Here is a 25,156-nt window from a genome sequence, read left to right on the forward strand (position 1 = left end):
GCTTGAAATGAAATACAACATCGGAGACACTTACGACTTAACTTATATTTTTAAATAATTTTGCAGAATACATCTGGATTTGTTCGACCGCATGAATTCGTCATTTCCAGCAATTCTTGGCAACACGGTTGAATTTAGTTTCTGGATTTATAGCCGTTTTTACGATGTTTTACCGGTACTAGTAAGTCACAAATTCCCCCTGTAACATTCACCTCAGTATTTCAAGTAAAATAGCTACACAAATACCATGTGAGATAAAGGTAATTGTCATGCAAGCTCAATGGAAGACGTCAAATTGCTCAAAATCTAGAAAACCGTCAATTTTCCCTGCAACATTCACATACGGTACATGATTATACCAAGTGAGATAACTCAAGATAGAGTACAATTGATGGGTAACAAAAAAATTTTTAACAGTTTAGAGTGTAACACGCTACAAGTAATACCAGGTAGTGTCAAAGAAGCTCTACCAAATGGATGTTGGAACATAACGTGCCAGATTCAAAGTCCAAGTGACACGAGTACATTTCAGGGTATTATATGGAGGATTGATGATTATATAAAGCCAGGATATGTTTATCGGGAACCTAATATACCTGTGAGACCAAAAGGAAATCCTAATAGTAGTACCAGCTATACCGATATTTTTTTTTTCTCGCAAAAGGTTCAATCTCATCGCATTAACGTTGTTTTTGACTACGCTACTGCCACGGTACTGCAATAGGGCCCCAAAAGTTGATTTAGGTCTAATATATTGAAGAAGGTTATTGCAAACTATCCATTGTTGAAATCTCACTACTGCGGCTCATGCGGCTCATGAGGCTCAATACACGGCGCACGTCGATCAACATGTCTTAGATCCGGGGTGGTGAGAACGTTTTTAATATGGGATAAAAATGCTGGTGAAAGTGGGTGACCGAATCAACAACAAGCTTTATTCATTTTTTTTCTTCGCTACAATGTAATTCAATTTTACCAGCCTCAGTAACTTGCCTTGTTTGCACTTTGTGGAACAGTACCGATAAATTGGTTGGCTCAACCGCAGAACGTATTCTACGTACAGCATGGATGCACGAATTGCGGCTATATCACCCGTTCAGCCGTGGGGTATATACCCTACAGGGTGCGGCCATCGCTATTGTTCCGGAGCTGACCCCACTTCCCCTCGTCTAACTCGTAGCGTTGAATGATGTTTAGAGCTAAATAAATTGGTATATGCTTCCGGAAAAGTTTGGGGGTCCTAGTGGCCCCCCAAAGAAAGTGAGCAACTCATTTACATTTAAATATGCGCGACTATCCCGCGGGAATCGGCATGTTTCGATGAGGAGAATTGTAAATGCCGAGCGGCTTGAACTGGTCTCCAGTCTACCCCAGAAAAAGGTGACTGGACCATTCTAAGCCCCCAAAATTAAGGAAAAAATACCATAAAATCCCCCAGAAATCGTAGTCCAACGAAACGGGATAATATCTCTCTCTGATTGAGCATGAACTATATCCACTGATTCATCTTCCGGCTCTCAGCCTCATGACACAGAAGGATCAATACCACCCCGAAAATGCATGGTCCCCCACGGATTTGGAGGAACCCCACACCACAGGGGTATAGCGGGGCTATAGCGGACGTATATATAATAGGCCAGAAAAGCCATAAAAAAGAGGGAAAAATCAGCCAAAAACAGCCCCAAAAAATGACCAAGATTGTAGATTTCGTTACTCACGACTTCCGGTTCCCTACTTCGCTGGACAAGACCGGTTCTGATGCTATGAACGACGCCGGAGACTACTCCGCCGCCTACGTCATCATCAAGACCGACTCCGGCGAAGAGGGCCACGGTATGACCTTCACCATTGGACGGGGTAACGACATCGTGTGCAGCGCTATCAAGTACCTGTGCAAGAGCATCGAGGGTCTCGAGGTTGAGGAGCTTATCGGCGCCGATAACATCGGCAGGACCTGGAAGCGGCTCGTCAGCGACAGTCAGCTGCGATGGATTGGCCCGGAAAAGGGAGTCATCCACCTTGCTCTGGGTGCTACCGTCAATGCTCTGTGGGATCTGTGGGCTAAGCGGGAGAAGAAGCCAGTCTGGAAGCTCGTCACCGAGATGACTCCGGAGCAGATTGTCGGCGCTGTGGACTGGCGATACATGACGGACGCTCTGACTCCAGAGGAGGCTCTCAAGATGCTAAAGGACCTTGAGCCAACCAAGAAGCAGCGAATCCAGGACGCTCTCAACAATCAGGCCGTCCCAGCCTACACTACCTCTGCTGGCTGGCTCGGTTATGATGATGAGAAGATGAAGCGGCTTCTGAAGGAGACTCTTGACCAGGGCTATAAGCACTTCAAGCTTAAGGTCGGTGGCAATGTTGCTGAGGACCAGCGACGACTGAGAATTGCCCGAGAGGTTCTGGGCTACGACAACGATAAGGTGCTCATGATCGATGCTAACCAGGTGTGGTCTGTTCCAGAGGCCATTGACTACGTTAAGCAGCTGAAGGAGTACAAGCCATGGTTCATTGAGGAGCCCACTTCTCCAGATGACATTTTCGGCCACCGAGCCATCCGGGAGGCTCTCAAGGAGGACGGCATCAAGGTCGCAACCGGCGAGATGTGCCAGAACCGAGTCATCTTCAAGCAGCTCATTGCTAACGGGGCCATTGACATTGCTCAGGTCGACGCCTGCCGACTGGGTGGTCTTAACGAGGTCATTGCCGTGCTGCTGCTGGCAGCCAAGTACAAGGTGCCAGTTGTCCCACACTCTGGCGGTGTTGGTCTTCCAGAGTACACCCAGCACATTTCCACCATTGACTACATTCTTTTCTCGGGCAAGAAGAGTCTGCTGGAGTACGTTGACCACTTGCACGAGCACTTTGTCAACCCGTCTGTCGTCAAGGCGGGCCGCTTTGTCACCCCAACCCAGCCGGGCTACTCTGTGCAGGTGAAGGACTCTGCGCTTGACTACGAGTTCCCGAACGGCAAGTGGTGGCAGTCCGAGGCGTCTGCCCCAATCAAGAAGGTCATCATCTAAACATTGCCCCGTATTTATTAACCTGTATTAAAAATATACTACACCTATTAGATCGAATACTCCTCTGGTTCCAATGTACTTGGGGGGCAGCCCCCAAACTTCCGTAGCTCCGCTTCGCGGAGGGGCTCAATTGATTACCGGTAGTGCTATTTATGTTTCAATAATCTTGAAAAGTTCCATAATAACCCTAATACCTTTCCCCTAGCCCCAATGTACTTGGGGGCCAGCCCCCAACCCCCCGTAGCTCCGCTTCGCGGAGGAGTTCAATTGGATATTTTACGTTTCGATGATCTTGAAAAGTTCCATACCTTCCCCCTCTACCTGCAGTATAGGTAACACAATATTGGTTGAACAATTGAGAGTCAGGAAGGGGATGTATCGGAAAACCGGAATCATTTACCGTTGTTTCATTAAGGTACATGAGTCGTCAATACGACTTCAATGTGCAGTATTCGTATTCCGCAGGATACGAGCACTATACGGACAAGTCCGTTATATACTTTCTTGAAACCTTTGATACCTAATACCCTGACTTCAGGCCTAAATATTCAATTGGATCTTTTGTAGCAAAAGATATATGTCTAGTCAATTATTAAGAATATTAAACGAGATGTACGATTGTATCGATGTATTGCCTGGTATGGGGGTGACTCTGGTACATGACGGTAGTACTACCAATGTAGGCATACAGCCACTTTGTATCAATCATACATATATTACATATCTTATCCAATCTTGACTCTCTCGACAGAGTAGCCAAAATTGCTTGCTGTCAATCTAGGAACACGAAAGTGGGGCAAATTGCTACAGCGGAGGAGGGGGGTTTGGGGGGTTTCCCCCCAACTACGGGGTCTGGGGCAGAGCCCCAGTGTAACTGTACCTCGTAGTCACGGTGTAGTATCAATGACGATTACACGTAGCTCATCTCCATTTCAGGCAAGCCACGGAGCGTCAAGCCGAAGGGGTCAATGCCACGTTTGGGCGAAGTCGCCGCGTGCGGCGCTCCCCACTCCGGCAATTTGGGCGAAAGGTCCTGCACTCCGCAATTTGGCGACGCGCGTGCCCCCACCATTCACCCGCTCTATCGCCACACGTTGCAAAGATTGAAACGTGGATCAAACAATACGTGGATCAAACGGCACAGGCGTATATAAAACAGCTCAATTTCGTAGATTTCAACTCAGTAAAAGCGTAGAATCCGTAAATATGTCGTACGCGAGACTGAATCTCGAGCCAGTGGCGAAAAAGGTAGAATCGATTTACACGCACCGACTCAACCTGTTTACCGCCAATGGCGAGTATCAGCACGTTAACTTGCCATCGTAAGTGAGAAAACTCATTCTGTGAACTCAATTGACTAACATTTGCAGCGTTTTGGATACAGACCGGGCTAGAGATGGTTATGTGAAGCTGGAGACGTATGCAGTCCCAGATGTTCACGCTCGACCGCCATTCAAAGAGGCGGTTAAGAACACCTTCCGACCGGCCTCAATTGGCGAGAAGTTTGGTCCTTCTTGGGCTACTCACTGGTTCCGTGTTCAGATCAAGGTCCCAGACTCGTGGCCCAAGAAACAGGAGGTTCTGTTCAACTGGGATTGCGGTAATGAGGGTCTCATCTTCACCGAAGACGGCCGGGTCGTAGTCGGACTTTCTGGTGAGGAACGACAGGAGTGGATCATTCCTCCATCCTGGAATGACGGCAAGTGGCACACTTTCTACATTGAGACGGGCTGCAATGGAATGTTTGGCAATGCCGACCCTCACAACAACATTCAGCCTCCAATTGATGACCGGTACTTTACTCTGGAGAAGGCCGATTTGGTGTTGCCAAACGTGCAGGCACGTGCTCTCAAGGCGGATTATTTGGTCATTGTAGATGCGGCGAAGAACTTTGAAGAGTCTAGCTGGCAGAAGCACCGGGCCATTGAGGTCGCTAATGCCATTATCGACAACTTCAACCGGTTTGATGCTGAGAATTCCATCGCCAAGTGCCGAAAAATCGCACAGGAGTTTCTGGGAAAGAATGTGGACTCGGCTGATGTGTTCAAAGGGTCCCAGGAGGAGAGTTTGGTATTTGGTGTGGGCCATTGCCACATTGATACTGCCTGGCTGTGGCCATATGCTGAAACCCGTCGAAAGATTGGCCGATCGTGGTCTACGCAGCTCGATCTTATTGAACGGTACCCAGAGTACAACTTTGTGTGCTCCCAGGCCGTCCAGTATGCTTGGTTGAAGGAAGATTACCCCGAGTTGTTTGAGCGGCTCAAAAAGGCCATTAAAGCTGGGCGATTTATCCCCATTGGCGGCTCGTGGGTTGAGTCAGATACCAACTTGCCAAGCGGTGAGGCAATTGCGCGACAGTTTTTGTATGGACAGCGATTCTTTGAGTCCAACTTTGGCATTCGCTGCAAGACGTTCTGGCTTCCAGATACGTTTGGTTATGCTGCCCAGATCCCGCAGCTGTGTCGAGAAGCCGAGATGGAGCGATTCCTGACCCAGAAGCTGTCGTGGAACAACATCAACGTGTTCCCCAACACGACTTTCAACTGGGTGGCTCTGGACGGGTCGCAGGTGCTGTGCCACATGCCTCCAGCCGATACTTACAATTCGTGCGGCGATATCAAAGAGCTCAAGATGTGCGTGTCGAACCACCGGAACCTGGGCATTGACCAGTCTTCTCTTCTCCTGTTTGGTTTTGGCGATGGTGGCGGAGGCCCTACTCCAGACATGCTTGAGCGGTTGCGACGAGCCCGAGGTCTCGCTGATACGGTGGGCAACCTCCCGCGAGTAGCCATGAGCACTAATATCGACGAGTACTTTGACAGGATCTCCAAGCGGACCAACAATGGCAAGGATCTTGTGTCCTGGGTTGGTGAGCTGTACTTTGAGTTCCACCGAGGCACCTACACTACTCAGGCCAACACCAAAAAGGGCAATCGACATGGTGAGGTGATTCTCCACGATCTTGAGTACCTTGCTACCATTGCTTCGCTGATTAGCCCTAGGTACCAGTACCCGAAGAAGGAGCTCGATCGACTGTGGGAAGGCTTGCTCCTTAACCAGTTCCACGATGTCCTTCCAGGATCGTCTATTGAGATGGTTTACAAGGACGCTGAGGATATTTACAACGATATCCAGGCTACTGGTAAAAAGCTGATTAGTGAAGCCCTGGCTGCGCTTGGTTATGGCTCCCAGGGCGCCCATGTTGCAGTCAACACCCTTCCATGGGCCCGAACTGAGGTTGTTGAGATCCCATCCAAGGATGGAGGCGTCCAGGCCGCATCCAACGGGACTACCTCCTACGCTCGCGTTTCTTCTTCCAGTGATGATGTCGCTATTCTTGTTTCCGACAGCGCCAAGGGTGGTGTTTCAGTGAGCGAATCCAAGGGCGCCTATGTAATGGAGAACTCCAAGCTGCGAGTTTCCGTTGACAACTCCAATGGTCTTGTTACGAGCATCTACGACAAGGCGGCCGACCGGGAGATTCTCTCTGAGCCAACTGGTAACCAGTACGTGCTCTTCGAGGACCAGCCGCTCAACTGGCAGGGCTGGGACACCGAGGTTTACTCGCTCAACAAGCGGTATGTCGTCAACAGCGCCAAAGCTAAAGTGGCTATTGCTGAGCAGGGCGAAGTGCGAGGCGTCGTGACCGTTTCCCAGCCTCTCAATGAGGACTCATGGATCCGATCTTCCATTATTCTCGACGATGAGGCCCCAATGGTCGTGTTTGATACGGAGGTGGAATGGCACCACGCATGCCAGTTCCTCAAGGTCGAGTTCCCGGTTGATATTCACAGCGATCAGGCCACCTACGACTCTATGTACGGAGCTGTCAAGCGGCCAACCCATTATAACACCTTCTGGGATGTTGCCAAGTTCGAAGTGTGCTGCCACAAGTATGCTGATCTCAGCGACTATAGCTACGGTGTTACGGTGCTCAACGACTCGAAGTATGGGTTCTCAGTTCACGGCAACACTATGCGACTCTCGCTGCTGCGGTCTTCCAAGGCTCCAGATGGCAATGCCGATATGGGCTTCCACCGAATTCGGTACGCTGTGCTGGGTCACAGCGGTACCCTCAATGCTGAAGTTGTGCGGCTTGCCCAGAACTTTAACCACCCATTGCATCTCACGACTTCTGCTTCGAGTGACTCTTTGGATGTTATCAAGTTTGATGGTCCGTCCAATGTTGTTATTTCTGCCGTAAAGCGGGCTGAAGACGATGCTGATGTCTCGGTTGGTGCTCTTCCGGCACGAAAGGGCAAGTCCATTGTTGTCCGGCTTTACGACTCGCTGGGTGGTAAGTCCAAGGGTAACCTTGTGCTGTCGTCTAAGCTGCCCAAGGCGACCAAGGTGTTCCGGTGCAATATTCTTGAGGACGACAAGGCTGAAGTTGGCTTCTCTGTGGAGGGCGGTTCGACTGTTATTCCAATCCAGTTGCGATCGTTTGAGATTGCTTCTTACCGAATTCAGTTCTAACTGCCGCAATTTATATATTGATTTGACAATTATTTGGTAATTTAGGCTAATTCTATGTTGATTTTGGATATGAACGCTCCAACTGCTTTCTTGGGGGCCAGCCCCCAAACCCCCATGGCCCCGCTTCGCGGAGGGTCAATTGAGTCTCGATAAGCTCTCCGCGAAGCGGAGCCCCAAGGGGGGTTTGAGGGGACTGGTCCCCCTATATATACGACTCGATTGACTTGGGGGCCAGCCCCCAAACCCCCGTAGCTCTGCTTCGCAGAGGATGTCGTTACGTAAACAAACAAATTGTCCTCGGAATGAGATAACCAATGATAGAGTTCAACCGGTCGATATCACAGCAATGAAACTCTAATCCACCATTCTCATCCACCGTTCTAATTATTGCTGCTATAAATTCGATTTATCTGATCGCTTGAGTCCTTCATTTGAATTACACAGACCGTATGACTGTATGGTATTACCACTCACTAGAGGGTGTAGCTATCGATGTCATAGCCAGGGGCCAACTTGTTCGACGGCTACTTAAACGATTATAAAACAATTGAAATCAACTATAACTGTTCTACGTAAAGCTTTGCATATGAAAAAAAATAGAAATTGACATATAGACAACCGACATCGATAAGGTTGTGTGGCGCAAGGAGACGTAAGTGTGGCGTCGACGCCACTGCGGCTCATGCGGCAAATGCGACGTATGGCAGGCCTATACGGATGTGGGGGTCTGACATCACCCCCCCCCTGAGGCTGACCTTCGAGGAAAATTTGAACTGAAGAAGGTCGAGGCTTACCGGGGAACCGATCATGGAATAGGCGAATGAGGTCGCGGTAAGCGGTCAGTTGTGATAACTCGTAAGTCTTGGTTAGAGTGGTGTGAAGTGAGTCCGCAATGGTTACTCGATATATTGGGACGCCTCCTAGTACCGTAATGTCGTCGATTGTGAGAATGCGAAGCGGATTATTGGTAAAGAAATCGATGTCGCGGCTGGTATCGAATATATTGCGATTGATGTCGTTTTCGTAAAACGGGCGTAAACGGGTGATGTTAAAAACAGGACTACCCCGCCAGGCACGCGGAACATCAAGCTCATAAGCATTTTGGTTGATCACTTTCGTGATGTAAAAAGGGCCGATCCATTCTCGATCAGATTCTTTTTTATGGCTCCGGTAGCTAGATGGCGAGTGGAAAGGAGAACTTGGTCGTGTAGCTTGAACGTATGGTCACTACGTCGTCGATTGTAAAACTTGGCTTGTTGTTCCTGGGAATGCTGCAAATGAGCCTCAAGTTGTTGTCGACAAGCTTCAATGGCGTGGAGACGATCCTCGATAGTCGGATGGAGCTCTGCTACCCGAGGATTCAGCGTAAGCGTGGGTTGGTAGCCATATAATGCTCTGAAAGGACTCGCATTGATCGATTTGTTATGCGCGGTGTTGATATTGTATGCAGCGAGTGATAAAAGCGCTGGCCAATTGGCATGGTCGTCCGCAACATACGCACGAATGTATTGAACGAGTTCCTGATTTTTCCGTTCCGTTTGACCATCGGTCTGGGGGTGATATGCCGTGGAAAACTTGAGATCGACATCAAAAGCGCGCTCTATTACCCGCCAGAAATTGGCGGTGAAACGAGGATCACGATCGGAAATGATGCCCTTGGGTGATCCATACTTGAGGAAAATACTAGAGAATGTGTCGACGAACATCTCCTCTGCTGAAACACTCTTGTGAGTCGGAATGAATGTGGCGTATTTGGTGTAACGACCAACAATAACCAGAACGGAGTCAAACTTGGCTGGATTGGACGGTCCGTCGTTAGGCAGATCGGTGATGAGATCTAAGGAAATCGACTCAAAAGGGCGAGATGGTGTAGGTAGACTTAGTAAGTTTCCATACGGTGCACGTCTGGGAACCTTCGTGACTTGGCACCGAATACAGGATCGGACATAATTGTCCACAGCCTTCCTCATACCTGGCCAATAAACTTCTTCGCGAAGTTTCTTAACGGTGCGCTCAACCCCATGATGGCCGCCAGTGACTTTGTGAACATGATACCGAGACAAAAGCTTGTTATGGAGCTCAGCTGATGGTCCCACGACTGGCTTCTCATCAAGAAAGAGGACGCCATCGGAGATTGAAAAACGGCCCGCTTTGACGCGCCAACGCGCGGGCAGTGGAGTATTTGCGGCTACTGCCTTATAAAGCGCTAATTCCTTTACGCTTGTCTGAAACAATTCCCTGTCAGGTACTCTCTCTGTGGCCTCTAAACTGACCACGTTAACATGTGGGATCCGCCTTCGGGTTGCGTGAAGTCGGTTGATCGGGAAAGGTGATCAGCGAAAACATTGGTGTCGCCTTTCACGTATCTCATGTCGAACTTATGAGTGCCTAAAAATTGGGCCCAGCGATATTGTCGATCTGAGAGTTCTCGTTTGGTGTTGAAGTAGACGAGATTTTTGTGATCAGTGAGTACTTCGAAAAAGGTGAGACTTCCAATGTAGTGCTTCCAATGACGAAACGCCGACACAATGGCGTAAAGCTCTTTATCGGCGACATGATAATTTCGCTCTGACCCTTTAAGGGTTCTGCTGAAGTAGTTGACCGGTATCCATAATTCCTCTGCCGGGTCAAACTGAAGCAGCACCGCACCCAGAGCTACATTGGACGCGTCGGTATGAATTCGCGTTTGATGGCCGGGATCAAAGATTTTCAGCACTGGAGGAGATGCCAGTAACTGTTTGATCTGATCTAAGGCTTCGTCGTGCTTATCATCCCATCTGAATTTGACTTTAGGGCTTGTAAGCTTCTCGATGGACGCAGCCACATCGGCAAAATGGGAACATAACGTCGCACCCAATTCAACGAACCTAGAAGTTTTTGGACGTGTTTGCGATCCTTTGGTCGACCAAGCGCCTGAATGTGTGTGATGCGACTTTCTTGGAGACCGACCCCTGTTCTGGTTAAACGATGTCCGAGGAATTCAATGGACTGCTGGAAAAATTCGCACTTCTTCTGCGCGGCATGAAGTTCGTGCTTTTCTAGTAACTTTCTAATTTGTTCAAGGTGACTGAAATGCTCTTCTTGCGTCTTCGAATAAACCAGAATATCGTCAAGATACATAAGCCGAAAGGCATGACGACGGGTTCAAACTGACCCAATTCCGTATTAAACGCCGCTTTGTGGATATCTTCCGGATGCATGCGAATCCGATGGTATGCTTCCTTGAGGTCGATTTTAGAAAACCATTTCGCACCCCGTACCCGATCTAGAAGAGAATGTAAGAAAGGAATCGGGTACTGGCTCTTTTCCGTAATGGCATTGATAGCCCGGTAGTCGACAATAGGTCGGAGTTCCCCTGTCTTTTTGTGGATAAAGAAAAATGGACTGGCAATAGGGGAGTTTGACTCCCGAATATAGCCGCGAGCTAAGTTCTCCTTGATATGGGACTTGAGGGCTTCGCGATGCTTCGCTGGAGTGGGATACATCTTCTTCTTGGGAAGGCTGGCCCCTTCAACAAAATTGATACGATGGTTGAAGGTTCTGTGAGGAGGTAAGGTGGATTGTTCGGCTTTGGTGAAAATTGCTTTCCAATGATCCAGCGTTTTGCTATGGAAATCTATGTGAGCCGTTCTTACCACCTTAACCTCTTCTTTCGCGCTTGGTAACATGGTGACGCCTGTTCGCTTTGGTAAAATATGATTTGCCACCGTCACTGTATCTTCTGCTATGGGCGGAAAATGGCCTAGCATATACATGGATCCGTCCTGCTCCATTCCCATCACACAGAACGGAGTCTGTTCCATCCAATCCTGACCGACAATAAACTGCGGTGTATCTGGCATCTGAACAACGGAGAAGGTGATATCGATTTTGCGATCTCCAACCTTAGCCAACAGTTGGACCTGTTCGGTCACAATATGGCGTTTACTGCCAAATACTAGCCCAAACCGGCAAGGTGTTCGATGAGCATCTGGAGGAATCAACTCAGATGGAGCCAAACCAACCTGAGCTCCTGAGTCAAACAAGGTTAGGGCAGGAGGTATATTCTTCCCGTGTGGGGCAGTGAAAGCGATACGAGTACGCCACCTCCAGGCAGGGCGGTTACGAGAATTGGTCGTTGGTGGGCCCTTCAGCAACGACCTGACTCTTTTCCCGACTCGATTGAGTCCTGGGAGTAGGAGACATAGTCATCACCGGAATAATCGTCATCTGAATCATCGTGAGACGAAACGATGGATGCAGCATAATTATGCTTGGTGGATTTCGCGTAATCCGCCTTCTGATTGGAAGATCGTGAGCGATTTCCCTGCGTGTTCTCTCGAGGTTGAGAGGAATCCTTGCCGAGAGAGCGTTTTCTGGTCCGACACTGTTGGTAAGTGTGGCCGTTCCGTTTGCAGAATCCGCACTTCACCACTGCCTTAGTGGTGGGTTGCCCTTCAAGCGCTTTAGCCTTTTCAACGTATCGGTGGATGGCTTGACCAAACGTCATTCCCATGTCTGGTTTTGACGCATGGATTAGTGCTCGACGGTATTCCTCAGGCAACATGGAAGTCGTCAATGAAGTGAAAGCGGATTGATCCATATGACGAGGGAGTTGTCCCCAAATGGGAATGAACTTCTCCTCGAGGAATTTCGCCAGCGAGCCGTCACGCGATATGTAGCGTAGTGACTGTACTTGAGCCAACTTATCGGTATGATCCATGGCTCTTGGGTATACCTCTCGAATTCGTGCAAAGAAGGCAATCCAATTGATCTGACCATTTGAAACGGAATCTCGAATGATGGCCTGAAATGTAACAGCCATCCATTTGACTTTGGCACTCAATTTCTGGACCTTGACCACATCCGCATCCCTGGATTGTCCGACATAATTCTTTGCCAGTTCAATCCACTGGTCGATATCCATGTTGGGGATGAGCTCCGGCACATCTGCCTGTCGCTTGTCCTCAGTGTAAAACTGCTGAGAAGACCCTTCGTCAAGCTGACCGTATGTGGCAGATGGTTGGAACACCGGGAATGTATGAACCAGAGTGGGAGTGGGAGGGCTGCTGCTGTTGATGCTGCTGTTGCGGCGATTGTTGTTGTTGTTGCGGCTGCTGTTGTTGCCGGTTTTCCATATCGTTAGCGCGGAGTCGCCAATAACCACGTTCCAACATGACCTTTTCCACCTCTTGTTGAGCTTTACGGGTGAGGTCTTGCTTCTCGAGCTCAGCTGTTCGGGCGAGGTCACTCAGCTTGGTTTCGGCCGCGTGACGCGTCTCAGCCAGCAGTTGGTCGAGTCGTGCGGTTTGGTCCCGGAGTCGAGCCCAGCCTGTGGCGATTTGACGACCATTTCGTGACCAGACGCCCCGTAGCTGTTGGATGCTAGTCCTCGCCGGCGGTAACTGGAGTAGTTCCTGGAGCTGCTGATCGGCATTTCCTCGGCGACCCCGCTCGATGGTGGTACCGGTGACTCTGAGGTAGACATAATGTGTCTTAAGGAGCACGCTAACGTTGGAGAAACGAAAGAAAGAAAAAAAAAAGTAAGAAAGGTAACAACTTATTACTGTGTACGTGCAATACGTTGGGACATGCGGTAGCTGGACAAATTAAGGACAGCGAAGTTATTTTAATCGAAACCGCTAGGCAAACCATTAGTGTAGTGCTTGCAGACAGTATTGTAAGCAGTATACTAGCGAAGTGGGAGGGCCCAAGATAGTACATGTGCAATACGTTGGGACATGCGGTTGTTGGACAAGTTTAACCGGATATTACCGGTTGTGCTAACATTAACATGCGCATATTGCGCACACACGCACATACACGGTAACATGATATCTGAAGAAGAGATTGGAAACAAAGTAACGAATGTCAATACTACGAATACAGACGTGTGTGAGGACTATTACTGCAACTTTACGATGTTTGGTGACTATGGATGCAAAGGGTTGGTACAGGAAGGGTATCAATGTGACATGCTAGACGCTTGTGTCGATGCAGATGATGAAGTAGTAAGGTCAATCAAAGTGAATGGGAGATGTTGCGCATGCAGCTATATAATGATAGCGTATAGCAGCAAATCTTGCGGAGGCCAAGGTATGTACCCGGATGAGGCACGACCAGGTGAAGACAGCTGCTACGACTACGGAGCTGATGGGATATTAGCTATACATATAAGCGCATATAATAATTGACAGTAACCAGCAATAAGCTGTGTTGAGGATAGCACAATATATGCAAGTATGACTGCTAGATATCGAGACCACCAAAGACTAACAACTTATTACTGTGAGCACCGATAACTTACTGAAAGTAGCAGTTGTATAAGTAGTGTCACGTCTGTAAAAGTTATGAAGAACTAATACAATCTATTTTATTAGCAACGTCTCGATAAACCCCTCTCACTCTTCTTATTTAATAAGTTGTTAAAGCTCTCTTGCCTCGGAAGGGTGAAGAGAAGGAAGGAAAGAGGATAAGGTTTAACGAGGTCTTTATATCCATTACCGTAGTACCGATGGTGGGCCAGAAATATAATAACATGGTACACAACATTTCAATACACTCGGTAATTCTTATAGCACTCGATATTTTGAGCACATAATTATCGAATTAAAAAACAGATAAGTTAATTATACGAATAACTAATATACTCGGAGCTCTCCGCGAAGCGGAGCCCTGGGGGGGGAGGGGGGGGGGGGGGGCTAGCCCCCCATAGACACTTGGAACAGATAAAGCGCCGCACGTATCGCGGCTCAGGGGCACCGTGCGGCTGATGGTACTCAAAAATACGCTTGGGCAGGGGTAGCTTTGGTCCCCGCCGGATCCGGAACCCGGGAAATTTTGACAGTTCCTGGGTAGGGGACCCCCCTTCCATGTGATTTACCACGCCTCTCTGGTCTCACCAAATCAAAAAATTATCCGCCTCGAAAAGATAAAGGGGAGATGAAGGAGTTTATTGAAGAAGACGGGTATATTCTGGCCGAAGCCATGTCACCCTCTTCGTCGGTGTCGAGTTCAGGAGTCTCTACTGAAGGGGAGGATAACAATAAATACCTTAAAGTCGAGGACGCCGCCTCCGGGGCCATTTCCAAGTCATCCTCGACCTCTTCGCTGGCCTCACTGAGCCTGATATTACCGTCACACAAGCAGTTCTCCAAGCTGATCCACAAACACGAGGTGCCTCGTAAAATCTTGCATGTTTCCATCGGGTTTCTGACCCTGTGGCTCTACAGTATCGGCGTTTCGCTATCCCAGGTAACTCCGGTACTGATGGGGCTGTTGATAGGCATAGGGAGCTGTGACTGGTTCCGATTCCGGTCGCCGGAGTTCAACCGGGTGTATTGTCGGTATGTCGGCTTTCTCATGAGAGAAAAAGAGGTCGATACCGTCAACGGGGTTGTATATTACCTGGTTGGGCTTATTATTGTGTTCCTGGTGTTCCCCAAGGACATATCGCTCATAGCCGTGTTGCTGCTTTCGTGGGCTGATACGGCGGCTTCGACGTTTGGTCGGGCGTTTGGGCATCTTACCTTCCGCATTGGTCGCAAGTCCTTCGCCGGGTCTTTCAGTGCATTTCTGGCTGGTGTGTTGAGCGCGTGGCTGCTTTACGCCGTGTTTGTGCCGCAATTCCCCGAGGTGAACCATCCTGGAGAGATTATGTGGACTCCGGACACCTCGAGGGTGGGACTGGCGGGGATGGCGCTTGCCTGTGGCCTTGTGGGGGCAGTTTCCGAGGCCATTGACTTTATAGACGACAACCTGACCATCCCGATAGTCTCTTCGTCCTTTATGTGGGCGTTTGTCAAGCTCACCACTAGCCGTGCTTACGACTCCCAAGTGTTTGCTCGATAGATATATATGCATGATTCATTAGAGCCTCTCGCCGAAGGCGGACTCCAGGGGGTTTGGGGGACTGGTCCCCCAAGAAACCAGTCCTCTCCCGGTCCCTAAGGGAAGTCACACACATACACACGAAACAGGGGGTTGGGGAGACCAAGTCCGAGCCCCTCGCCGAAGGCGAGCTCCAGGGGGTTTGGGGGACTGGTCCCCCAAGGAAGTCCCACTCCCCCCAGGGAAGCAAGCAGAACAGGAGGGGGGTGGCAGTTTCAATAAAAATCAATTAAGACGACTCTCTGTCGACACCCATGCGGCGGGCGACGTAGGACTGGGCGACGATGCCCACGGCAAGGCCAATTCCGTCCTCGATCCACTCAACAACCCATTCGCGCGGGTCAGCGTCAAGCCCGGCAAATCGGTTATCCGTGCTGCTTAGCCATTCGGCCCACTGGTAGGGGAACGCCTGGGACACTGTATAGAACTCAATCTCGTGGTCAGGGTCCGCCAGGTACATGACGAACGAGAAGGTCGACGGAGAGTCGGGAACCAGGGTGTTGGAGGCTTCTGGTTCCACAGCGGCAATTGGCTGAATAGATAGGAATATATCCGAAGTTCGCACTGGTTTTTCCTCTTCGCCTTCCACCTTGTTCTCAGTTGGCTTTTCCTGCTCGGTTGTTGGTTTGGTCATGAATTCCTCAACATTGGCCTTGGCCAGCTTCTGAGCCTGCTCCAATTCGCCGCGGAACAGGTTGAGATCGGGGTGGCCGACGTTCGAACCCCGACGGTGTCGTTCCTTGCCCTTCTGGAACACCATCTGCAGCTCTCCGCCGCCTTCAACCTGCTGCATTACGCGTTCAAAGACATTGTAAACAATGGGGTCCACCGCGCCGAACCCGACCATGTCGTGGAAGATGTGGATCTTAAGCTGTTCGTGGCGCGAAATGGGTGGGGCAATTGTGTCAAGCACGGAAGAAAAGGTGTTCTTGAGGAACCCGCCGCCCAATTTGGAGAAGTTCTCAAGTGCATTGGTCCTCTGCTGCACTTCAGGCTGCAATTCCCGAACGCGCGCTTCCGCTTGCTTGACTGCGTTGGTCGCACTGTCCCAGATTCCGCCTTTATTCTTGCTCCACCAACTGGAAATTGCCCCAATTGGGTCTGGAAGATCCTCTTGTGGCTGAGAAGGAGCTTCTTGTGGCTGGGAAGGAGCCGCCAGGGGTTCTGTGACATTCGTTGGGCTCACACCACGGTCTTCCTTTGGACCTTGTGGTTCTAGCGACTTCGCAACAGGTTCTTCCGACTTCACAACAGGTTCTTCCGACTTCACAACAGGCTGCTCTCCCGACTTGTCGACAGACTTGTCCGACTCCCCTTCCTTCTTGGAGGGTTCCTTAGAAGTGACTTCCTTTGCAGACTCCTCTACTTTGGGGGTAGACCGCCCCGAATTGGCATTGCTCTTGGTCAGCGAGTCAAGGAACCCCATGATGTCCTCATCTTCGCCTTTCTTCCCACTAGCCTTCTTCCGCAACTCACCCTTGCCCTTCTTCTTGCCCCCTTTGTCCAGGGAATCAAGCAATTGCAGCACGTCCTCAGTCGATTCTCTCTTGTCCTCTGCCATTGTGTCTCTCCACGTGTATCATGGGTCGCCATCGATCCTTTTCCCCACGGTCCCCAATTGCAATGATGTCCCAACGCCCGCGCACGCGCACGCGCCCCGACATAACGACATCCCTCCGCGAAGCGGGCCTAGGGAGATCGAATACACTCCCCCCTAGTAATTGGGGGGACCAGTCCCCCCAAACCCCCCTGAGGTCTCCGCTACGCGGAGGGATTGGAGTGGAAATTGGGTTCATTGGTAGAATTTATAGACGAAGTGAGTTCTAGTCCCCCCAAACCCCTCCCCCCTGGGACTCCGCTACGCGGTGATTACCCAATTGACTAGGGCGGAGCGAAGCCCGGAGGTGGATGTGTAACAAAACGCTAGAGTGGGAGGTGTAACTAACCACTGTAACAGTTTGTAAGAAACTCCCAACGTCTGTAACCAGCGGCACTTCCGGAACTGTTAGACCTTGAATACACTTCCTCCTAGCAATTGTAGTCTCCCCCTGAGGCTCCGCTTCGCGAAGGAAGAGCTTGGTTATGCAAAGTGAAGATACTGTTCATACAATAATCTTGATTTAAGTCAGTTGTTTAGGGCGAAGGAAGACTAATCAGATTTCTACAATAACAAATAAATGCGAATCGAGTAAAGGTAGACGGGTTGAATATATTACATTCTACGCAAAAAACACACTCTTTTTTGATATTATATAAGTTATAATACTACCACCAGTTTTTTTAGTAGAAAGTAGATGGTCGGTGAGCGGCAAAGACCTTGGTGGACTTCTGGACTCGGTGTGGAAGTGGGAAAGCAAGGTCCTTGGACAGGAGCTGCTTGATGTACTGTCGCTTGACGTCTTCGGTCTTCTCAAGCTCAACAACCTTGAGGATGTGGATGGATCGGAATCGCGATCGGTGTCGGGCAGCCATGTCCTGGTACAGAGCCTCGACGGCAGCAACTCGGCTGAGCTCTCGGTATTCCTTGTACATGTTGTGGGTGCCGGATCGAGAGTCGTATCGGATCCAGATGCCAAAGTTCTTGACCTTGGTTGGTCGCTTCTCGTGGATCTGGTTGATGGAAACAATCTCACCGTTGACCTTCTTGATTCGTCGCAACTTGGCCAGGAAGTACCAGAATCGAGACTTGGCAACAACAGTGTTTGGAGCAAAGATTCGCATTCGGAAGAGCTTTGGCTCTGGCTCCTTCTCGGTTGGCAAGTGTCGGCCAATAACCTGATATTCGTTGAGTCGACCCACTACAATTGTTAGCCTCCTTCCATTCACCATTATCCCGGCTCAGAACTCCATTACAAGGCAGACAAACGCGCCATAAAATTTCCCATAACTCTATCCATCTTTCCTCGCAATGTCGTTCCTATCTACACGTGCTCACTTACTCTTTATTCTAATGTGTACCGAAGGTTATGTGTCGTGCGTTCCGGAGGGTATATGAAAAATGAAAAACTTTTGGAAGTGTGGTGCGTGTGGTGCGCCAGGCCGGTATCCTCCCAAACTGGCAACGGCAGAGCCTCACGTCCCACCCCCAGCCGTCCCTCTCCCTCCCTCGCCCATCGCTCCCATCGCTCCCAACGCGCACGCAACCCTCTCATTGTGACTGCGTGCGGTCGTTTACTCTACACCCACAGTACTTTGTGGTACATACTATTAAGCCGCACACACTGGGGGCCAGCCCCCAGACCCCCGTGGCTCCGCTGCGCGGAGGGTATCCCCAACTCGTGTGGACTTTAATATGGGTGGAATGACAATGGAGTTTGCATATATTACCAATTGAATGCATACAATGTATGATCTCCATCTGTAATTTTGCGAAGAATGTATTTTATAGAACTTCCAAATCCCTCCGCGTAGCGGAGCCACGGGGGTCTGGGGGCTGGCCCCCAGGAACTAATTGAAGAAAAGTAGGATGTATATGTAGTTTTGTAGTGCCTAATTTGGTTATGCTTATGTTGCTAGGTGGAGGTATTTGATATTGACCTTTCAAAAATCTCCGCGTTGCGGAGCCACGGGGGTCTGGGGGCTGGCCCCCAGGAAACATAATAGAGTGAGGGACAGAGCGTGGAATTACACAAAACTACAAATGATAACAGACTACTCTTTGGTGGGAGGCGGGGGATCGTCAGGGGTAGCTGCGGCTGCAGGAGTGGATCTGCCGAAGAAGGGGATGTTGAACTGGGTTAGTCGCGATGCCCATGGCATGTTATTGGCCATCTGGTAGTTGAATTGGCCAATGGAGACGGTCATGAGGTCGTCTTGGGCCTGTCTAATGGCATCGAGAGTAAGGATGGGGATTTGGAGGAGGCTGTTGAGGTAGAGTGCAGTGGATGCAGTAAGCGTACCGGTGGGACGAGTCGCGTTCACTGAGGGAGTAGCTGGCCAGGGGAATTGTGACGACAACAGTCCCTCATTGGCCTTAGTCTGAGCAGTGAAGGTAGGAGCAAGACGGCTACTCTCCCGGTTGAGGCCCAACCATCGTCCGAAAGGCATTTTGAATCACGAGATATACTAAAAAAGCAGCAGAGGATACCAACAGCGGGGTCACACGAGTTGGCAAAGAAGTCAATGGCCAGTGGTTTGGTAGAAGAAGGCAAATGGGGGCCAATTTATGTACTTTTTGTTTACGTCGCAAGCAAGGTTAACCTCTAACTGAGATAAACCATCAAGTAACTGAGAATAAACATCAATTCTATTGGATCATCAGTTCAATTTCTATAGATGTACTCAAAAGGGAAGACCAAATTACGGTGCACAATATATAGGATGATAATAACAGTTCAATTGATATGATAGATGGATAACTGGACATTACTCAGTAGTACTATCATTAACTACGCCTGCCGCTGGTGATGCCGATCCGTTCTGTTCTTCCTCTTCGTTCGTAGTTTTCCGCCGCCCCAGGACCGCGTCTCTGGCCGCTTGCGGGAGGTCAGACAGGTAGACAACATGAGCCCTAAGAGCCGGTCGCGCTCGGTGCAGTGCTACTCGCCCCAGCCGCACAGTCCGACTGAGCTCGTTGGACACAGGCTTCTTCTCAATATCATTGCCATCAGAAACATAGTCGACAATAAATCCCTCAAGTCTATCGTTTAGGGGCATGACAATAGGATCCAGCCGCGATCGAAGAAGAGCCTTGCCGTTTGTATCGTAGACACGGGCATAGCGCGCCCGAGCAACACTAGTGGCTTGCTTAGCGGGCCTCACAATCCCTCGGTCCAGTGTCCGGTGGGCAGCCGACGCGGAGCTGCGAACATTGCGAATCGGCACTCTAGCCATTTCGAGCACTTCTTCTGGCTGGGCAGTCTTGAGGCGTGGGAACGTGCGATCGACTGTATTGAGGGCCTGGTCCCCGAACTTATCGGCCCGCACAAGCACTGGCTTTGCTCGTCTAGCAATTGGATCAGACACAGGTTTGGATCTCTTTCGGGCAGCCATGAATAACGGAACTGCATTGGAAGCAAAGATCTTGACCACGGGGAACGACGCGGCAAAGCCAACGACGGCTGCAATCGCCGGATAAGAAGCCATGTGCTGCACAAACAGTGACTGTGGAAGGTTGTCTCTTTGGTCTCCATACTCCTCAACGGGGGCCTCTGGATCCACAATCACCTCCTCCAACTGTGTTGGCATAGTCTCGTTGTCAGCCAATTCGGGGTGAGCAGACATTTCTCTTAAAGCACTGATTCCAAAAAATTCCCTAGGCTCCAAAACGAATTCTCTCTAAGAGTGATAGAGAGGGAGAAAAAGAGGTTGGTAAACATTGGCCATGTATATATAGGCCCACCAATTAACTTTAACTTTGAGCCGCACGGAGCAGCCGCAGGGGATGGGGCTGATATATTCAACTCCGTCTCCCCGATCTTGTCAGAGCCACATTCTACTCAAGCAGTGCTTAGTGAGCTAATCCTACGAGAAGATATTGTTTCCAATTGTAGAATCCATCCAAGTCCTTTGAGTAAGTACCGCCAACACGCACTGGGGCTCTGCCCCAGACCCCGTAGTTGGGGGGCCAGCCCCCCAAACCCCCCGAATAAACCATCTCTGCACAAGTCCTCCGCGAAGCGGAGCCACGGGGGGTCTGGGGGGCTGGCCCCCTAGGAAGTGACGCCGCACGTAGCGCGGCTGTGCATCACTATCCACAAGCGCCTGAGTGGATGACCTCTAAGTAGTTCAGATATTTAAGCTGTATTTCGTTACTCTCACCATTTCCGTTAGACTCTCTGTCAAGCCTCAAATTCAATTCTTGTATCCAATTAACTTACGATACAATTGGACAGCAGAAGCTATCCGAATTACAGCTTAAATTGACTGTCATAACGACAAAGGTGTTGCACACAGTACAAAAGTAGATAACTTCATAGCAAACCCTACCAAGTCACTACCGAGGATTCAACTCTGATTAATAACAAACGTGTTATATTTTTAAAAGGGTCTTCATCATGCCAATGGCTCTAACGATTTATTGAGAAGATGAAGGGCACCTTTCTTGTCTCTTTGATCCGAGACAAGCACATACTGAAATATTCGCAGTTCCCAAATATTCAGCTACCAGAAAAAAATCTTTTAAACGAGCCGTTGCCGAGGGAACCGACCGATCTTAACTTCACTTGACAAGTAATACAGAAAATACGACTTCGAGTATTAACCTGTTCATCGCGTCGCGTAAAGCGAAAAATAAATAAATTAATCAAACGGGAGTCGTCGACGCACGGGCATGGAATTAGCGGACCCGATTAATACAGAAAGCGAGAGATGAAGATGACTGCCATCACTGTGCCGATTAGTAGTGTGTCCGAGTTCCATATTGGAACCATTACCGCCGCGACGAATAAGCGCAAGAGAGACGAGGAAACGGACTCCAAGGAGCCAGAGTCACAGCAGTCAAGCAAAAAGAAGTTCCAGGCTCCCGAGCAGCCGACTAGAAGGTCGCTTCGACTCCAGGAGCAACAGCTGGACCTGAGAGAACGGTCCCCTGAACGGCGCTGTGAGCCAAAGCATAGAGAATACCGGCCAGGAAAGCCTGTTTTGAAATGGGAGGACGGGTGTTATAGCTCTGGAGAAAATTCTAGCTCTCGAGTAGGGTTTTATTCTCCTAAAGAGCTGGAGAGGTACATGCATTTACGAGGAGAGCGAGATGGTGACCAACCTGAAGGAGTGGTGGAGAAGCGGAGTGAAGGAAAGAAGTCGGTGAATTGGTTGACGGACCTGGAGTGGTAAAAGGATTGCATTTGGATTATTAACGACGTTTTGTGTGTCTGGATGGACTACACTAAGACCATGATTTATGAAAACTAACTACCTATTTAATTTGATTGTATCATTAGTACATTTACTTTCTATCAGTACATCTCATTAGACTCTCTATCTGATTTGATTTTCGCCTATATCATTTCGTATGCTCTATATGATATTTGACCGTGTACAGATAAGCGGTACTATTGATGCGCTTCTTTTCTTCAATTTGCCTTGTGTCACGGCCACATTTCCAAACGTATGGTTTTCATAACGGCTTTGAATCCGGTGAATGTTATTTGCTTCTCAGGGGCAATAGCCAATTCTTTAAGGTTCATTTCTTCCCCAACCAATCGTGCCTATCAGGCTGGTGACCGCTGTTCCTCTTGAATCATCCACATTAGCATGTCGAAAGGCTCGATTTACACTTATGGTGTACGTTTGTGTAGCAACGGCTTATAAAGTAGTAATAGGGAAATCAAACCGTGGGATCGTTTCATGCTATTTGGTGCCTTGACCGTTTCAGAAATGGCCAGTTCTCCAATAACCAGTTTCCTGCACGACTGTTGCAAAAGACCGAGAAATACGTTAGAATGGTAACCAAAAGTGTGTGGATATTAGACCATAACACATGTTTCACAATCGTCAGATGCTATAAGCCGTCATTTAGGATGTCGCTCAACGACAACCCCAATTTGCCTGCCTGCCTGCCTGTTACTCTTTCGCTCTTCGATGTAATGCAATTTTTTCACCTCTTCGGTATCCATCTACCGCTTTTTTGTTAGCCAGTAATCTTTTATAATTAGCAGAGCTCGGTTAACTTTAAGTCAAAAACCAGATCCCGCTCCTCTAGTTAGAAACATGAAGGATCCATAATAGAATAGTAGAAAACCAACTTCCATTCAGCTTCCAGTGTAAACCATGCAGATGATAAATTGCCAAAACTGTGTGCTTGGCTTGACCATTCCGTGTCACCCGCCAGACACCTCGAAACATTAAATTGAACCATGCGTGTCAAGCATTGAATCGTAGGTCAATCATATAATGAGAGGAGAGCATTAATATAAATATGACCTGATCGTATACTCCGTCATGTTCAAGCAGTAAGTGACAATACAATGGTCTCCAAGAAAGTAATATCCGCCGCGCTTTTAGCCATGACAGCTGGAGCTGCCTACGCTGCGCCTATGGATGGCACGGATGCACTGGACGCCGCCGCTAGGAACCCTGGTCAGACGGTTCAAGACGCGCGAACCACTGTAGACTTTGGACAGGCTACTGCCTCTGGTGGGCTTTCGATTATTCCAATATTGGCTGGTCCAAGTTTTCTATCGAAAGTACCAGTGAATGCAGCGGCGACACCCATTTTTGTCACTGACGCCGCTGGCGAATCGAGGATTCACACCGTCCTCGGTGGCGGAGGCGCAGTTCCTACGGGCTCTGCCGGGATTGTCACGGTGGGCTCTGACGGCGCTGGCGGGCCTACACTTACTGGGGATGGTCCAGTTGCAGCCATGCCGAATGCTATGGCCACCAGCGCTGGTGGAAGTGATGATACAGCCATTCCTAATGTGCCAGAGGCTACTAACAATGTCCAGGTGAAGACTTTCTCAACCGCATTCTCGACCGCAAAGACAATTGCCCAAACTTATACGATTGGTAATGGTGGTAATGTCGCTGTGCCTACTGGTCTCACAATTGCCAATACTTATACGATTGCTAATGGCGCTGGTGGCAATATCGCCGTGCCTACTCTTCCAACAAACATTCCCTTGCCTAGCCAGATTTTGAATGGTAACTCACAGGTGAATGCTCAACAGCTCGCGAATGCTCTTAGAATTGCCCAGCAGCTTATTTCAAGGCTCACCCAGCTATCCCAGTCCCAGAGGACTACTACCACTTACAAAACTAGCCAGAACCAGCAAACTACGAACCAGGACCAATCTGGAACGAATGACGGGCAGTCTGGAAACAGTGATGGGCAATCTGGCAACAATGATGGCCAGTCTGGGAGTGACAATTCCCCTGGAAGCGGCAAATCTACTTCTCAGTCGACGAGCATTTCGCAGTCTGGAGATAATCAAGCAGCGGAAAAACAGACTGACTCTACCAATAATGGAAAGGCCAGTACCTCTACAACTGCCAATACGGAGGACAATGGATCCTCAGATAATGGCGCTGCGGCTCAGTCACCGTCAATTAGCGACCTGATGCCGACTACTAATGCCGGAACGGCTATCGCCGGAGCGCAGAATCTGGCCCAGTATATATGCCCGATGGCCAACCAGATTAGCGGCATGGTCAATAACTATCTGGCCCAGAACAATGGCAACTTGCCAGCGAACGAGAACGTCCAGGAGCTAGCGCAGCTGGCTTCTTCGTTGAGCAATGCCGTGCACACGGTGACCCAGAACAATTGCCCCGTAGCCACGAAACGCGATCTCCGGAATAATTATGACTCGATCATTGCGCTCATCCCACGCGAATATGTGGAGTTGAAACGGCAGCTCTCACAGGATGGCTATTATGAACCAGTTCAGTCGGAATCCCAGTCTGATCAGCCATCACAGGATGGCTATTATGAGCCGCTCCAGTCGGAAGCCCAGCCGGACCCCCAGCCATACCCCTCGTGGTTTGACGCCACACCACCGCCCTGGGGCATGGTTGATGTTACAGGCGGCAACAAGGTTGGTCCAGTCATGAACTCCTGAGGTGGGGAAAAGATTGACAGAGATCTACGACTACGTACAGTTCACACGGGTCCCAGGAGGTATCGGAAGCTCCGATATCGCTCAAATTTTTCGTATTTTTCGTTTCATTTATTAAAATTCGTTTTAGGTATTACTGTAATTAGTTTGGTATCCTACATTATATTTAGTACACTGTGGTTCTTTAGTACTTTATACAGAGTAGCAAGCCACTTGTATATGATCGTCCATCCACTCTCGGCAGATGTGCATTCTGTACGATTGGAGTGTGTAGTTCGTGACGTT

The 25,156-nt window shown here is 49.4% G+C and overlaps 11 protein-coding genes across 11 annotated transcripts, besides 2 other annotated features; 6 read left to right on the top strand and 5 right to left on the bottom strand.

Annotated features, from left to right (window-relative positions):
* Positions 1-1,688: 1,688 nt before the first annotated feature.
* TRVA0_056S00474 (uncharacterized protein) lies at positions 1,689-3,026 on the top strand (the record flags this gene model as incomplete). Its single annotated transcript, XM_076687368.1, has 1 exon — positions 1,689-3,026. The coding sequence occupies one exon, from the start codon at positions 1,689-1,691 to the stop codon at positions 3,024-3,026; it is 1,338 nt and encodes a 445-aa protein (XP_076538394.1).
* Positions 3,027-4,232: 1,206 nt separating this feature from the next.
* On the top strand, positions 4,233-7,505 carry AMS1 (alpha-mannosidase; the record flags this gene model as incomplete). The annotated part of the gene is made up of 2 exons (XM_076687369.1): positions 4,233-4,348; positions 4,397-7,505. 2 exons carry the CDS (start codon positions 4,233-4,235, stop codon positions 7,503-7,505), a joined length of 3,225 nt encoding a protein of 1,074 aa, XP_076538395.1.
* Positions 7,506-8,033: 528 nt separating this feature from the next.
* Positions 8,034-11,347: a mobile genetic element.
* Positions 8,034-11,347, bottom strand: an mRNA.
* Positions 11,348-11,634: 287 nt separating this feature from the next.
* Positions 11,635-12,411, bottom strand: TRVA0_056S00540 (uncharacterized protein; the record flags this gene model as incomplete). Its single annotated transcript, XM_076687370.1, has 1 exon — positions 11,635-12,411. One exon carries the CDS (start codon positions 12,409-12,411, stop codon positions 11,635-11,637), a length of 777 nt encoding a protein of 258 aa, XP_076538396.1.
* Positions 12,412-13,225: 814 nt separating this feature from the next.
* TRVA0_056S00562 (uncharacterized protein) lies at positions 13,226-13,678 on the top strand (the record flags this gene model as incomplete). The annotated part of the gene is made up of 1 exon (XM_076687371.1): positions 13,226-13,678. One exon carries the CDS (start codon positions 13,226-13,228, stop codon positions 13,676-13,678), a length of 453 nt encoding a protein of 150 aa, XP_076538397.1.
* A 748-nt stretch (positions 13,679-14,426) lies between these two features.
* DGK1 (diacylglycerol kinase) lies at positions 14,427-15,335 on the top strand (the record flags this gene model as incomplete). Its single annotated transcript, XM_076687372.1, has 1 exon — positions 14,427-15,335. One exon carries the CDS (start codon positions 14,427-14,429, stop codon positions 15,333-15,335), a length of 909 nt encoding a protein of 302 aa, XP_076538398.1.
* A 268-nt stretch (positions 15,336-15,603) lies between these two features.
* On the bottom strand, positions 15,604-16,935 carry MTC1 (DUF5427 domain-containing protein MTC1; the record flags this gene model as incomplete). Its single annotated transcript, XM_076687373.1, has 1 exon — positions 15,604-16,935. One exon carries the CDS (start codon positions 16,933-16,935, stop codon positions 15,604-15,606), a length of 1,332 nt encoding a protein of 443 aa, XP_076538399.1.
* Positions 16,936-17,654: 719 nt separating this feature from the next.
* On the bottom strand, positions 17,655-18,314 carry RPL20B (60S ribosomal protein eL20 RPL20B; the record flags this gene model as incomplete). Its single annotated transcript, XM_076687374.1, has 2 exons — positions 17,655-18,172; position 18,314. Coding segments are annotated over 2 exons (519 nt in total).
* Positions 18,315-19,025: 711 nt separating this feature from the next.
* Positions 19,026-19,421, bottom strand: TRVA0_056S00650 (uncharacterized protein; the record flags this gene model as incomplete). The annotated part of the gene is made up of 1 exon (XM_076687375.1): positions 19,026-19,421. The coding sequence occupies one exon, from the start codon at positions 19,419-19,421 to the stop codon at positions 19,026-19,028; it is 396 nt and encodes a 131-aa protein (XP_076538401.1).
* Positions 19,422-19,739: 318 nt separating this feature from the next.
* On the bottom strand, positions 19,740-20,561 carry SPS4 (Sps4p; the record flags this gene model as incomplete). The annotated part of the gene is made up of 1 exon (XM_076687376.1): positions 19,740-20,561. One exon carries the CDS (start codon positions 20,559-20,561, stop codon positions 19,740-19,742), a length of 822 nt encoding a protein of 273 aa, XP_076538402.1.
* A 1,122-nt stretch (positions 20,562-21,683) lies between these two features.
* Positions 21,684-22,148, top strand: TRVA0_056S00694 (uncharacterized protein; the record flags this gene model as incomplete). Its single annotated transcript, XM_076687377.1, has 1 exon — positions 21,684-22,148. The coding sequence occupies one exon, from the start codon at positions 21,684-21,686 to the stop codon at positions 22,146-22,148; it is 465 nt and encodes a 154-aa protein (XP_076538403.1).
* Positions 22,149-23,281: 1,133 nt separating this feature from the next.
* TRVA0_056S00716 (uncharacterized protein) lies at positions 23,282-24,874 on the top strand (the record flags this gene model as incomplete). Its single annotated transcript, XM_076687378.1, has 1 exon — positions 23,282-24,874. One exon carries the CDS (start codon positions 23,282-23,284, stop codon positions 24,872-24,874), a length of 1,593 nt encoding a protein of 530 aa, XP_076538404.1.
* Between the last annotated feature and the right edge of the window lie 282 nt (positions 24,875-25,156).

This window comes from Trichomonascus vanleenenianus (genome assembly GCF_965637985.1).
Source record: "Trichomonascus vanleenenianus strain CLIB 3782 genome assembly, contig: TRVA0_056S, whole genome shotgun sequence".
NCBI classification, from domain to species: Eukaryota; Fungi; Ascomycota; class Dipodascomycetes; order Dipodascales; family Trichomonascaceae; genus Blastobotrys; species Blastobotrys vanleenenianus.